Below are 15,175 nucleotides of genomic sequence, written 5' to 3' on the forward strand. Positions count from 1 at the left end.
CCTGATCCCTGAACTGCGCCATAGTAAACAGTGCCATAGTAAACAACACCTGATGGGGTCACAACAAATGTTATCAGTAAGTTATTTATGAACTTTTTGACGTTATTTATGAACTTTTTGACGTTATTTATAATTTTTAGATCAGGAATAGAATGACATGGTGAGGTTACTTGAGGTATTCTTTTATTATATGTTAATTTTAGTTAATATAAAGTGTTTATAAGTGAATGTTGTCTCCCCCATACACTACAGTATTTTTACAGGGTTTTGTTTTATGCTTCTATGGTTACGAAATGGAAGGTAAAATATTTCAGATAAATGCACAGATTGTAAGGAAATAATTATATGAAGTCTGAGTAATTAAATGATAAATGAATAATAAAAAAAAATACTTGGGTTGGAGCTTCTATTGTCCATCTCCGTAATAGATAATTATTCAGTAAAGTCATCATGATTTTTTTCATTAGATCAATATGTAGATAGACAATGTTGGTGTAAAATTTGGTAATACTCTGGCACATGGACTTGGTGTCACTTAACCTTATCCGACCTAACCTAACATTATTTAACCTAACCTAATCTGACCAAACCTAATTTAACTCAACATAATTATACTAACCTGACTTAATCTAACCTAATTTAACCTAACCTAATATTTTATTCCGACAGGTAATCTCAGCACGTCTCAAGCTTTCAAAAATGTTTTGATGGGACTACACATCAAGCCTAGAACATTACCATCGCGTCACGACAGGTTACCGAGGTGTTTGTGATATTAGAGGATTTATCTTTTATAAAACAATTTCCTGTTGTTACTGGTTAACATAACACCATATTCCATTGTACAGTAGAGTACAGTGAAAACTCTTATTAAACGGACTACTGTATATGAAAGAGAGAGGAAGGTTTGTTATATTGAGGGTTTGTTAGATGTTAAACCTCCATATAACAAATTATATGGAGATGAAAATCCATTATATCGAGTGTCCATTAGATGTAAAAACCCTATCTTTTTTTTTTTTTTAAAGGGACTAGCCCACCTGGTCATCAACCACAATGGAGCCGGGGTGGGGGGGGGAGGAATAGCTGATTTCATGGGAGAATAAAAGAATAGAAAGAATAAAACAGATCAAGAGTGAGAAAAGTTATATACCGTATATACTCGTCTATAATTCTATCTCGTTTATAGGTCGACCCTGATTTTTTGACCAAGAAATCATTAATTTATGATATGCCTCGTTTATAGGTCGACCCAAGTTTTTGAGTATAATGGAACAGCAAATCCCTCACTAAAAACACTCTACGTCCTATAAACTGAGGGTCGCCGTGCCTGAAACACCGAGTGCCGATGGCAAATTGTTTACCATTATTACGACACTTTACAGTGAAACACGGGTAGTTTCAGCAAATATATTGTATATATTTATTCAAGTCAATTAGGAGGGAATATTATTGTAATACAACAGTTTTTTTTAACTGAAAACCATTCGAAAAGCGATTACGGTAACATCTTTTGAACAATGAAAGAAAGCGAAAGTCGATTGTTTTTGTCATGGTTTTATCCCACTTTCCACTGTAATACGTACGTCATTTCAGCAAAAATATTAAATTTCCGTGAATGTATTACTGTATATCGAGCACAGTATGAATAGAATATCATTGTAATATAACAGTATTTTAACCGAAAACTATTAAAAAAACGAGTAACATCTCTTGAATATTGGAAGGTTAGGTAAAGTCTTTTGTTTTTGTCATGTATTTTATCCTACAGGTGTATTTTACATTGAAATACATCACGTTTCAGCAAAACCACTATTTATTTCCGAGAATATATTCATTCAGGCACAGTTAAGGTAAAATATATGTGTAATGTAACAGTTTTTTAACTGAAAACGATTCGAAAAACACGTGTACCGTCTAGCTGATACTCAACAGCTGGTGGTGCGTCGTTGTAAACAATACGAGGTTGAGGTGGATTACTGGGTATTATATTAAGTGTGAAATATTGAAAAGGTTTTATTACCGGTATTTTTTGTAGATCAATGAGTACTGTGATACCGTATATGATAAGTTAGCCTGTGCTAATAACTTCAACATAGACTACTGAAAGCACATTGTAAGGTAATTTAGCCTATTGTAAAATGGTGAGCTTCATCTGCTGAAGGCAATGCACAGCTTTTCATTACTAATTGGTACATATTTTACATTTCCATTGTTTACTGGCAGTAAATGGTAAATATTTTTCATGTCTAAAGCTAAAAGTTGCTCCTCACCCTTCCCATCATGCATGGATTCAACCTAACCAAACTATTACCCATGTAGAGGTCGACTCCCAATGTTTTACCAAAATTTTTGGTCTTAAAAACTCGAATTACACACGAGTATATACGGTATGTGTTGTGTTGTCAATAGTAAGAGAGACAATTGAGACCCTGCAATTGTGTGTAAATGAAGCAGAAAGATAAATCTGATGGATTAAGTGGAGAGATGTCCGTTATACAGTACACCCTTGTTAATCACAGGAGTTAGGTTCCAAGGAATGGCGTGAATAGGCAAAACCACGAATAGCAACTTACACTACCTCCATGCACTACTGTATACCTATACCAAACAACTGACCAGCCGCAGCAGCACTCATCCTCTCTTTTAACTCTTCTAATAATTCAACTTTCTTTGTCAGGGTCATCACTGACTTCTGCCTTTTGCATTTCACTGCATTAGGCAATCTTTTTGGGGACATTTCACACAGAAACACTAAGGTTTCGAGAGTACAACACAGCAGATGCTGCGTGGGGTGACTCGTTGTGCTGTGGGAAAAGGCTCGCAAGTTAGCCATCATCGAGATCGCGAATCGCAAACCTGCGAATGGCAAGGGTCTACTGTACGGTATAAAGTTTCACGTCACTACCATGGCCCAGTTCTCACACTGTAAAACTGAGTTGGTGATAAGAAAAACATCAGCCATAATAGTTGCTTCAAATTTCCCTGACAGTAATGAGGCTTCTATGCTATCATGTTATCCCGGTCACGGCTAACTCACGGAAAATGGCGGCAAAACGGTGACATTGATGATGATGATGATAATTATTTCTGGGTTTACTGTAGGGTATTTTGGTAGTTAGACATGACTGTATGATAATTTACTGAGTTATAGCCACTCCTCGACTTACGACGGGGTTAGGGACCCAAATCCAGGTCATAAGTCGAAATGCGAAAATAATACATAGACAATCTAAATTGGGTGGTCTCTTTTTCTTCTCAGCACCACAAAACTCTCACTTTTAAGCTTGCCAGCCATTTTAAAGGACATTACAAACGAAAAATTTGTCAGTACACAGCACAATCACTAACGTCGGGACTCGAAAATACGTAATTTGAAAATTTTTTGGTACGACTGGGGTGGTCGTAAGTCGGGGAGTGGCTGTACTGGACTGAAGTTTTCCATTAGTGTTGTTATTGGAAATATACATTCTCAATACAGTATTTCAGCAATACATTACAATATTAATATTTACTCTACTATGTTAAATTTTCTAAATGGATAGTGTTGTCTAGACCCTATTATCAGTTTTTAATTCACAGGTGATGGCCGCTCAAGAAGAAACTAAAAATACATCAAAGTTCCTGGTGGGAAGTTGTCTGGGGATGTGTCCTTATGCAGAACAACGACTGTGAGTACTAGAAGGCCCAGCTTAGGCTCTTAAATTATTGTTGTACTGTTGTAATTACTGGACTTGTTATGCTCTTATGTTGAAGCGTAGTATAACATTATAACGCTTACTGTTGTGGCAAGATAACTTTTAAACTAATATACTGAAGGGGTTAAGTCTGTGTTCTGAGGGGGTTAAAGCCTGGATATTTGATACCTTTTATTCATATAACTCAAGGTCAGTTGTATGTTTTAGTTAGAAGAAATGTGATAAGAATTAGTGAGCACATTACATAATCATAAAAACTAACGGAAGAGATTTAGGTTCCTCTGCTGCTCCGAGCACTAGACACAACATATCTACCCCTTCACTTACTTATTTAGAGTCTTATAAGGTTTTAAGTGTGTCCCATCAGTATGAATTTCTATAAGATGTGAATGTATCTTTGTGTTCTACAGCCGACAGCGAGAACGATTGATTCATCCCCTGGAAATGGCCGTTGACTCCAATGGCGGAAGACTGAACTACGTGCAGATGAGGGCGATGGTTAAAGAGTTCTCACGTTCAGCGGCCGGTCATGAGATCAAGGCTTCAGACATTCGCCCTCTACCAGTTTTGGTCAAGACAGTGAAATATTTGTTGATGAGGTGAGTACTGTACTGCATTAACCTGTGGTTCTCATAACCTGTGGTCCTTATTGTGTCTGCAGCTGGTCAATTAGTTAATAACAGTTGTTATATTTAGAATCACTTCTGAGAAAGAAATATTAGACTATTGAAAAGCAAAATATATTTCTTGTGTCCTCCTGGGCACAAGAAGCATGGATCTGTGAAGTTCAGAAGGGTCTCCAGGCACTTGAAGACCCAGACCTGTGGCACTCAGAGACCCTTCTTGGCTATCTCCACATATAAAGGTCTTAAGGGCTCATCACTCAAGCCCACCATCTGAATCATTGGGCTTATAATTTCACGTTTTGTTTATTAAAGAAATGAAACATTCACTACCCTGAAAAACAATATTGTACAAAAATGATAAAGTTTATGGTGTATAGAGAACAGTATAGTATTACTTCCTAGATAGGTGATAAAGCTGATATAATGAGACATCTGTTATGTGTATAATACAAAACAGTCAGTACTGTATATTGAAACATGATTTTGGTTGATTTCCCTCCTACCTCCCCCCCCCCCCTTCCTTGGCCTCATATATACTTTGGTATTATACAGTGAAACCTTTATTTAACAGACTATATGGAGAAGAAAGTTCATTGTATCATGGGTTTGTTAGATGTGAAACTCCCAGGTAATGGAATATATGGAGATAGAAGTCCTTTATATGGAGGTTTAACTGAAGCAACATAAGAGCCTTTGCAATTTTTCAAGACCCAGGTGCTGTTTGTTACAGTGCCTGCTGTCGGCAAGATGTCTCGTGGGCTCTGGTCTACCAGTTTGTGAGCGACCGACTTCATGCTGTTCGACAAGACTTGTGTGTCCAGGGGGTGAAGAATGACATGAGCATCCAAGTCTATCAAGCTGCTGTAAGATTCTACGTATATGCACATTACAGGTACGTTCATGACTGTTACTCTCTTTTTTCAGGAGTGGCAACTTTATCTGTAATGAAATATATTATGTGTTTAAGAAAAAATGTATAGACTTGTGTTATGGCTTAGCTGCAGGAGGTTGGGGCTACAATGATAAATCCTCCGTCGCATCCATAAACCCTGAGACGTGAATCCGAGACATCACACCGTGCCTCATTTATGGGCTCAACAACGTCTCAGATTCACTGGTTAATGAGTCTCAGATATACTAGTGATTATTGCTTCATTTGTCAATCAACACTATTTTACTTCACTTATTATTGTTGAATAAATTATACTTTAATAATGTGATAGACAGTATAATAATATACAGAAAATATTTTGCATAGATTCCTTATCCTGAGTGTAGAAATCTTAAGTGCTATCAAAAAATGAAGAAAAAAGTAGCAACCGGATTTGCTTAGATATAGTTGAATACCATTTATAATCATATGTCTTTTGATTACATTTTTTTTTAATCTAGCCACCAGTTGTCTGTTGCCGTCTGTCAATTATTTTTACCTATTTCTTTTTTCAGAACTTGTGAACATGGTCTCAGTGACTTTGATCCATACCTTAATAAGAAACACCTTACTGAAACTCTTACCCTCGTCATCTCACTCTTCCAAGATCAAGATAAAGATAAAAAAGAACCTTGTGTTGATACAAAGAGGTTCGGAGATGCCATGTCAGTCTGCAGTAGTTCTGATGAGGATGACGATGAGGAAGCTCGGGACAACCCTGATGATAAAGAAGATGCCAACGAAAGCAAGATTGTCCAAGACACAAAGACAAGTGAGAAGGATAATGTCTCAGGAAGAACAGAAAGTAATGTAACAAATTTGAGAAATCCTGAAGTATCACATATCAGAGATGAGGATCCAGGTGACGAAGATACAGAAACAGCGAGAGACTTGAACGAGGACGAAGACTGGAGGAATTTATCGGATATGTCGAGGAGAACGACAGTCCCACGGGAAGGTAGAAGAGGAGAATCCAGAAATGTTGTGATTACTGATTACACACTGAGAGAAGAAGCCGAGGCATTGTATTTGTTGGTGAATTTTGGCAATGAAGAAGCACTTTTGCATGTACTTGAGCTTCCAAAACATATAAGGTATGGCACCATTTTCTCCCCAATAATTAGAATTGGCATTAAATATTAGTTTTTTCTATCTAGTACAGTAGACTCTTGTTATTCACAGGAGTTGGGTTCCAAGGAATGGCGTGAATAGGCAAAACCGTGAATAGCAACTTATACTACCTTAGTGCACTACTGTATACCTATACCAAACAACTGACCAGCCGCAGCAGCACTCAACCTCTCTTTTAACTCTTCTTATAATTCAACTTTTTTGTTAGGGTCATCACTGTCTTCTACCTTTTGCATTTCACTCCACTAGCATCACTAGCACTGACACTAGTCAGTATTTTAGGGGCCATTTCACACAGAAACACTAAAGTTTTGAGAGTACAACACAAGATGCTGCATGGGGCGACTCGTTGTGCTACGGGAAAGGGGTCGTAAGCTAGCCACCGTAGCCACCATCTGCTTTCCGTGAATCATCGAACTCGCGATTCACAAACCCACAAATGGCAAGGGTCTACTGTATTTTATTAATTTTGTTAGTAATTTTACTTCCTCAATAAAAAAGTGAGGCAGCCATTCATAGCTCAGTGAACCAGTCAGGAACCACTGCATCCAGCCATATAGCTACTGTAAGGCCAGGATATTGATCATGTGTCCTTGATCAATACAGTACTGTACTCTTAATATCAATTTTCCTCAGTACATACAACACTCAGTTTTAGCATCAGTCTATAATTTTTCTCAAGGAATGATGCTGTCTGTCTCTCAGACACTCTCTGTTCCTGTCTTGACCACTCGGGAAGCTGAGACAATACCTGAAATATGCTGTTGTTCTCTTGTATTGCTGTTTGTTCACACATATTCAGCTTTCTTGTCTCTGTTATTGTCTTTGAGCATTAGATTGGCACATCCTGCAATGTAAAAGTACAGATTATATTATCTAACATAAACAAGTGATATATTAACTCATTAGAAGCTCGATACTTTTATAACATTATTGAAATATGCTACATTAATATGGATTTCATTTATGAATATATAAGAATCTATTAGAGTACTTTAAGTAATTTGTTCATTAAAATACTATCTACTGTTTCATGAAGTCTGGACTTACCTGAAATAAACCAGAGAATGTTCTTTGTACTGGCTGCTTATTTTAGACCAACATAATACAACTAATACGTTTCTACGACAGATATATATTTATAACATGTACTGTATATTTTTACAACACATATAGCTACTATATATTTACATCAGTATACAGGTAGTCCCCGACTTACGACCGACTCGACTTACGTCCACCCGCACTTACGACCGCCTCAGACGTACCAAAATGTGGTCAAATTATGTATTTTTGAGTCCCAAAGTCAGTACACAGACAAAATTTTCATCTGTAATTCAGTTTAAAATGGCTGGCAAGCTTAATAGTGAGTGTTTTGTGGTGCTGAGGAGAAAAAGATACCCAAATTTTCGATTTTCTCTGTGTTAAGTCGGGGAGTACCTGTATTCTTATAACATGGTAGCCAATAATTTTTTGAGAGAGTTCATTTTTTTGTTGATGTATTAAAAGATTTGATTTAAATACTATAAGGAAATGACATTGATGGAAACTTTAAATTAAACTGATAGAAACTTTAAGATGACAAGGAAAGATGTTAGAATGATTAATTATTTATGATGGATTCTGAGAAATTTTTACCCAATGACTCAACAATTTAGTACTCTGATTTAGAGAGCATTGACCCTAATTACCATACAAATTCTTATTAAAAGCTGAATCAAACTCCTTTTAGTACAGTAGATAAGTAATTAATAATGTATTCTTACAGGTTTTCGCAACTGGTATCCATAGTAACGGAGATGAACTTCGCCTGGCTCACCCGCAACTACTGCCGTGTTCTCCGCCTCGCCGCATTCTTGCCTCCGTTATTTCTCTGCGCTTTCCATCCTCATTTAACCATGATTCAGAAGTAAGTTTCTGAGACTATTTCTGTTTTTTTTTTTTTATTTATGGGATTTGTTTTGTATTTGTTTGTTTTTTTACTATATTTCCTTCTCTACAGTATTTACTATATTTCCTTCTCTATTTACTGTATTTCCATCTCTCTCTACTCTATTTCTATGTATGTCAACTACTTTATCCATTTCAATCTCTCCACAGAACAGCACTTGGCATTTTAAGTCGAGCCCACAGCAGTAAAGGTCTAGTGTACAGACAAGATGATCTCGCTGCCATCCTCCTTATTCCCAGTAGTCAGGATTTGGCCGACGCTTGCAGGCATTATGGCCTCACTGTGGTGGACGGAGGCATCAGCTTCACGAAAGGAGCATTTAAGTGGGATGTTCCGCTGGTAAGGAATATTTACAAGTGAAACCTCTATATAACGGACTTTTCTCTTCATATAATCCATGAGATGGGTTTCACATCTAATGGACCCTCAATATAACAGACTCTTATAGTTCGTTAGATGGATGTTTCACATCTAATAGACCTTTAGTATAACAAACTTTCATCCCTAATCTAAGCATTGTTTTTGTCTCTCTAATTTGTTCAGATATATGTTACCTAGAGAAGTAAGGCACTCATGGTGTTAATTATGATGTACAGTATTACTAATATGTTTTGAATTTACACAGATGAAGCTGTCCCGTGTTAAGTGGGTAGACGACAAGTTAAACACAATACAACTACCAGAACTCTTGCTGCCCGCCGGCCGCTCACCCTGATTTAACATTTGAAGTACAGTTATTACTGGAGCTGTTTCTTATCCACGTGGTTGGCTCCTGTACGAAGACGTGTGTGTTCAAATTTGACTGTACAAATTTTATTATTCCTCGAACATTACTTTTTACCAATAGGGTTGAATGTTTCTTGTTTGATTTATTCTGTAAGAGTGAAGATAATTTTATAATGCTTTATTTTATGTTAACAGAGGAACAATTATTAAACAGCTGATATAAAGGATGACTCTGATAGGTGTCAGAAGATAGGTTTTTGTTGTATGGTTGACAGTTTCATGCCAATATGGTGGATACCCCAGTTATGTGAGTCCCCCAGCTGTTATTTTTTACTTTTACTTTTATCCTCTTCGCCACTGATTGGCTCGTTAGCCGCTTGGGCGATCGGCCACGTCTCTTCATTTATCGGGTTATAAAAGTAAATCATATAGTGTGTATAGGAATTCCATGTGCATGACAATAAGCTTGTTACTTTTTAGAGCGTATATGGTGCACAATTCTACCACTATATCTATTCTGGCAATGCATTAGTTTCTTTTTTTTTATCTAAAAACATGCTCAGGTGTGTTGCTGTTCTTGTCGTACTGCCGTGGATCTTTAATATTAAGTTAGTTTTGTTTTCAGTTTTGCAGTATAGTACTTTTGTTATAATGTATGTACTGTATTCTAGTCACTGTAAAATGTGTACAATATTTGTCATAACGTTTTAAAGAATGCAAAAGGATGAGAAAAGTTATTATGAGGACTCAGTTGATGTGTACCTGTGTACTTGATTAATACACCTGTAACATACAAGACTTAACCCTTTCACAGGTCAGTTCGTACGTCATGTCTAATTGCCCAGGACTACCAGAGTGGGTTTGAAGAACGTAATGTATATTATTTTTGCTTAATATAACAGTAAAGAGAATGAAGGGTTTTGTGTACAGTATAAAACAAATTGTTCTCTAGCAAAGTTATGGGAAAAAAGTCTGTATCTCATTAGAAAAAAGAATGGATGATATACAAAAAATTTCAATAAAACAAAACAAAGTCAATGGGTCTTCAGCCGTTAAGGGAGAGAATTCGTCTCTTAACAAATTCTAGTGTATGATATTCTACTGAGAGTACTTCATGTTTTGTCACACTTCGGTGGAAGTTAGTGGGATGAGTTTAGTAGTGACAGCTCTTGCTTCTCTGATGGTACAGTACAGTACTCACCATAATGGTAAATGAACCATTAAGTTCTGTAACCTAAACAAGTAGACTTCATTTCACTAGTAAAGGGAATGATGTGGATGATGTATAATAAATGTGGTAAAACACAAAGAAAACATAGTGAAGCGTCTACTCCTGAGAGTGGAGCCGTGAGATGTACTGTACAGCCCTTGTCCAACAGTAGTGATGACACTAACGGTCCCTTATTTAACACAAGTAATAATATTTCAGTAATGTGCATAAGCAAACTTACCTTCCAGCAGCTGTACATTACCCATCTAAATCAGTTGTTTACAAACTACAAATAGTACAAACTAAAGCAACAATAAGACTAACGAGAGCACCTATGTTGAGTACATGAGAGCACTACTTGACCTGGATCAGGTAGATAACTGGGATTGACCAATGACCTTGCTCTTGAAGCTGCCATATATATTTATGTATGTTTGTTGTTTATGGACCAAACATTACATACACAAAGTTTCCTTCTTTTTCACCCTGGATGTGACAGTGTTGAGTGATACTTGTTGTTCTGAACGCTAGGTGGGGGAGAACTTTTGCCGATTCATGATCTGTTTACCAACTTGTGTTCCTTAACATGTAAGGTATGTGAAGACACTTACCAATTTGTGAAAGGGTTAATAACAGTAATAATGCTTTGGTGCCAAACTTTTGTAACTATATGTATCTTGAAAGGTAGATACTGTATCTGTACATTGTGTGCCTGTGCTGCCAACAAGGTTCCCTCACTCAATATGAAGACTGGGAGAGGATATATAATTTGAATACCACATCAAGTACCTATAGTAATAATTACAATACATAACAATTTAATAATTATTTAATTCTTGGCTTATGAAGTTAAATTTTCATATATCAACAAAATATTTCAGAACTTGCAGTCTTTTTTGCTTTGTTTTTGTCGTCAAATTTACAAAGTTCTGTCTTATCACTGCATAATACATGATGCTTCTCTAACAATAATACTTGTATCTTATACAACTTATACTGTTGAGAACAATAATGTACTGTATGTGTTAATTATATTCTTTGTGTGTCAATTATATTCTTTATTGCTGAATTGTTTATTAATGTGAGCACTGCCCTTTCTGTACTGGCCTATACTGTACTACACTCTCCTGTACTGTACTGTACTACATTGTCCTGTACTGTACTGTCCTTTACTGTATTATAGTACTATCCTGTTCTGTACTATATTAAACTGCACTGTACTGTACTGTACTGTACTACACTGTACTGTACTATACTATACTGTACTGTACTGTAATGTACTGTACTGCGCTGTACTATACTGCACTGTACTGTACTGTACTAGTGTTGGTGTTTCAGTTTGTTCCATATGGCAATTTTTCCGTAAATGTTGAATGCAATGAAATAATTTGTTGCATAATCTCCATCATACAAAACAAAATGAATTAGTTAGCTTGACTACACCACACATACAGTATTCTTAAGAAGCAGCCGTTTTGTTGGCAATATTTGTTTCAGCGATAGCGAGATTTACATGGCCTTGAGATGGAGAAGTTTGTTGGGTGATGCCAGCCTTACCGGACGTGAGACGTTTTCCTTTATATGACCAATACTTCTCTGTGGTGAGGAAGTTACTGGCATCGAGGAGTGACTGTGGTAGGTCAGTATTTAGTGTTTCAGGGATGAGTGATGCAAAGATGAAGCCGATGATCCCGATGGCAGAGAGAATCAAGTAGGGCATCCACGAACCGTATGTATCCTGAAACAAAAGTTTGGTATCAAGTACTAGATTATAATGACCTATTAATTATGCTGTTGGTCATTTTATCCAGAGGGCATTGATGTAGTTTTATCTTTGCCTGTTTTTTCTCTGTTCATAATACCCGGCTCTCCATGTTGAATGTTACTTTTTTTCCTTCTCTGCATATTGACTCTTTCCTTTTTCATTTTGCTGTCATGTCACAAGGCTAATGATCCAAAAAGTGTATCAGGTTGTCATATATCTAAGCCTGAGACTCCAGGATAAGACTAAAGACTTCCTGATAAGAAAGTAAATGTTATTGTACTCATATTGGGTCTGTTAGCATCATGCTCTTGTTTGTTGTCTGTATCTTGGTATAAACAAATTTTGTGTTTGCAATATCATGCTGGTCAACAAAGAACCTATTGTTACAGTGATTTGATTTGCTTTGAATTTATTAAGTAAATATTCATAAAGTACAAATATACATATGTTTATAAACATTTACCAACAGTAACTCATAAAATAATACTGTAATGTACTTATTTCCAATGTGGTTCTCGTAACTCGGTTCAAAATGATGTTATCGAGTTCAAATTTACTGTGTGTGGTGGTAGTGGACAGCTAGAATCTTGAGAGAGTATGACTTACTGAGTAGGCGATGTAGGGAGCAGTGGTGCCGAAGATGGATGAGACAAGGGAGGAGAGCCCAGTGCCACAAGAACGGTGGGTGGTGGGATATATCTCGGCACACTGCACGTACACCACCATGAAGCTGATAGTGACGAACATCTTGCTGATTATCAACACCAGGATGGGTACCCACTGAGCTCCATCTGTTCAGAGCATCAGGGGAGCTGAGGTTAGTGTATGGCAGGGGATAAAAGGTTATAATATCAAAGCATTGAATACCTGTAGAATATCTACTTTAACCTAACCTATCATAACATCCTAAATTAACCTATCTTACATTAATCTATCCTAACCTAACCAAACTCAACCTATCCCAACAAAACCTAACCCAATGTTTGATAACCTAACCTAACCAAATAGGGACGATAATATTCTGTTATTGAAGAATCACATTAACCCAACTGTTTATATATACTGTATTCTACTGTACACATACTACCCAGGTTGAAAGGTGTTAGAAGAACATCACCCCTGATTGAAAATAAGACACCTGGCTTTTCATTTAACTATATAATCACTCACTAATGAGGAAGACGTTGATCAAAGCAGTTATGGCAGCTAAGAGGCTGCAGCCAGCAGTAGTCCAGCGCCTACCCAGGAAGTCGGACATCCACCACCCGAGCAGGTTTGATGGCAGCTCCGTTATCGCCAGCAGGAAGAAATTGATGAACTCGTTGCCGCTCAAATTGGAGATGTTGTAAGTGAGGCCGTAGTAGAAGAGGTTATAACAAGAACTGGAAGGAGGAAGGAAAATATTACGTCTTTTTCTTTAACTAACAGAGATATTTGCCGGACTCATGAGAGGGCATGAGATACAACAGGTATATGCTTAGATGTGTGTACATGAGGGGATGCCATCATGAGGTACAACACTCACTAGCAGACGGTGAGGAGGAAGGTGCGGAACAATACGGTAGAGTTCTGGAAGAGCTGCAGGGCTCCGTAGTTCTTCTCCGAGTTGTGGGTTTTGGCGATGCTCTGTAAGGTCTCGTCCAGTTTCTCCGGCACTTCTTTTCTATTCCGCCTGGCGATTCTCTTCATCAGTTCAGCACACTTGTCGATGTTGTTCCGTGACAGCATCCATCTCGGAGACTCTGGTAGAAACCTGAAGGATATAAGATAATGATGATAATAATAAGTAACAAGAGTGATCGTCTCTGCAGAAGATTCCAAAATACCAGAGACTTGTTTTGTATGTCACTAGTGTTGATAATCTAACTTAAGGGGAGCCTCAAGTACTCAGGCATTTATATAAACACTGAAGCAAGACTTTGATGATAAGGGTTTGTGTTATGTTAGGAAGAGGTGGTGACAAGGTGACTTTATATGGACAATGTCTACCCCGATATTTGTTTTCACTTGTGTATGCAGATTTGGAGCGTGCATATGCAAGTATGTGTGTGTGTGAGAGTTTATGGTTTTATGTGGTGTTTGAGGGTGTTTTTATGAGTGTGTGCATGTGTCAATTCATATATAGTTTTGTGTTTGTACTCGTATGCATCTGTGTTTGTGTGTGTTTGTGTGTGTGTGTGTGTGTGTGAGTGAGAGAAGAAGGATGACTATGTCTATATGTATGTGTCACTCTACTTGTTATGCTTGTCTTTGTGAAAAAAGAGAAAGAAAGAAATAAAGAGAGAGCGAGCCTGTATTGTTCCACATTCTCCATCACCAGGCCACAGAATACCATGAACGCCACTCGAGGGTCTTGTAAAGCATCTCAAGGACATATAAGATAAAACCGACCATGTTGCAACCCTCTTATTCCTCCCTGCTGTATGAGCTGTACTGGATGAGGTCACACATTCCCTTCCCTTAATAACCCAAGTCTACTACCACAGTCCTCTATCTTGGGGTCTCCTTGAGTGATGTAGTGAATGTTGGTCACGTCTTGTATCAAAGGGTTTAAGCGGACACATGTAGTCAGTGTGGATGATTAGAATAGTAGATAAAAGATCTTGCGTTACAGTATTTGTCATATTATTATTATCATTATCCTCAGGAATGATTGAGATATAATAATTATCAATATATTTTTTATATGTAGCAAGAATGTGTATATCTCCTTAAGTGTCCCAAGATTAAAACAGAAGATCATAACAAGAGTGCTAAAATAAGTCGATTTCAGTGTTATGATTACCCGAATACTTGAGGTTCCCCTTAAACTAGAAAACGATCACAATAACGCTAACATAGAAAACGTTTAACCAGTAACTAAAACAGAAGTTGACTGCAAGGGCAACTGAAGAAAATACCCAGTACCGTTGTGTCTGATATTACCAGGAGAATTAAGAGGAAGTACCTACCACCAGCATAAGATTAAGAGGAAGTACCTACCACCAGCATAAGATTAAGAGGAAGTACCTACCACCAGCATAAGATTAAGAGGAAGTACCTACCACCAGCATAAGATTAAGAGGAAGTACCTACCACCAGCATAAGATTAAGAGGAAGTACCTACCACCAGCATAAGATTAAGAGGAAGTACCTAC

General features: G+C 37.3%; 2 protein-coding genes across 5 annotated transcripts in view; one reads left to right on the forward strand and one right to left on the reverse strand.

Annotated features, from left to right (window-relative positions):
• Positions 1-11,342, forward strand: LOC121876215. 2 transcript variants are annotated; one of them, XM_042381206.1, is made up of 9 exons: positions 1-76; positions 670-763; positions 3,583-3,671; positions 4,109-4,297; positions 5,055-5,216; positions 5,771-6,349; positions 8,155-8,295; positions 8,487-8,676; positions 8,963-11,342. In XM_042381206.1, the coding sequence occupies exons 3-9, from the start codon at positions 3,586-3,588 to the stop codon at positions 9,050-9,052; spliced, it is 1,437 nt and encodes a 478-aa protein (XP_042237140.1). In that variant the 5' UTR covers positions 1-76; positions 670-763; positions 3,583-3,585; the 3' UTR covers positions 9,053-11,342. The 2 variants fall into 2 exon arrangements, with proteins under 2 accessions (XP_042237140.1, XP_042237149.1); XM_042381215.1 differs by having other exon boundaries at positions 670-754.
• The window catches only part of LOC121876201 (solute carrier family 22 member 7-like), a 25,178-nt gene continuing 16,347 nt past the window's right edge, over positions 6,345-15,175 (reverse strand). The window contains exons 8-12 of one of the 3 annotated variants that reach the window (XM_042381194.1): positions 13,564-13,791; positions 13,209-13,420; positions 12,645-12,829; positions 11,831-12,011; positions 6,345-7,233 (exon numbers count right to left, since the gene is read on the reverse strand). In XM_042381194.1, coding sequence (XP_042237128.1) covers positions 7,175-7,233; positions 11,831-12,011; positions 12,645-12,829; positions 13,209-13,420; positions 13,564-13,791 — 865 coding nt within the window. In that variant the 3' untranslated portion in view covers positions 6,345-7,174. Of the gene's footprint in view, positions 7,234-11,086; positions 12,012-12,644; positions 12,830-13,208; positions 13,421-13,563; positions 13,792-14,989; positions 14,993-15,175 lie in introns of those variants that run through there. The other 2 variants (XM_042381186.1, XM_042381176.1) reach the window with 2 other exon arrangements.

The sequence above is a fragment of the Homarus americanus genome, unplaced genomic scaffold (assembly GCF_018991925.1).
Source record: "Homarus americanus isolate GMGI-L3 unplaced genomic scaffold, GMGI_Hamer_2.0 scaffold33468, whole genome shotgun sequence".
Taxonomy (NCBI): domain Eukaryota; kingdom Metazoa; phylum Arthropoda; class Malacostraca; order Decapoda; family Nephropidae; genus Homarus; species Homarus americanus.

What these genes read in the sequence shown, in the direction of transcription:
- LOC121876215 (XM_042381206.1), top strand. Translation starts at nt 3,586, where the DNA reads ATGGCCGCTCAAGAAGAAACTAAAAATACATCAAAGTTCCTGGTGGGA. An exon ending in GTGAAATATTTGTTGATGAG is followed by an intron (nt 4,298 to 5,054) that starts GTGAGTACTGTA and finishes TGTTTGTTACAG; the next exon opens with TGCCTGCTGTCGGCAAGATG. An exon ending in TACGTATATGCACATTACAG is followed by an intron (nt 5,217 to 5,770) that starts GTACGTTCATGA and finishes TTCTTTTTTCAG; the next exon opens with AACTTGTGAACATGGTCTCA.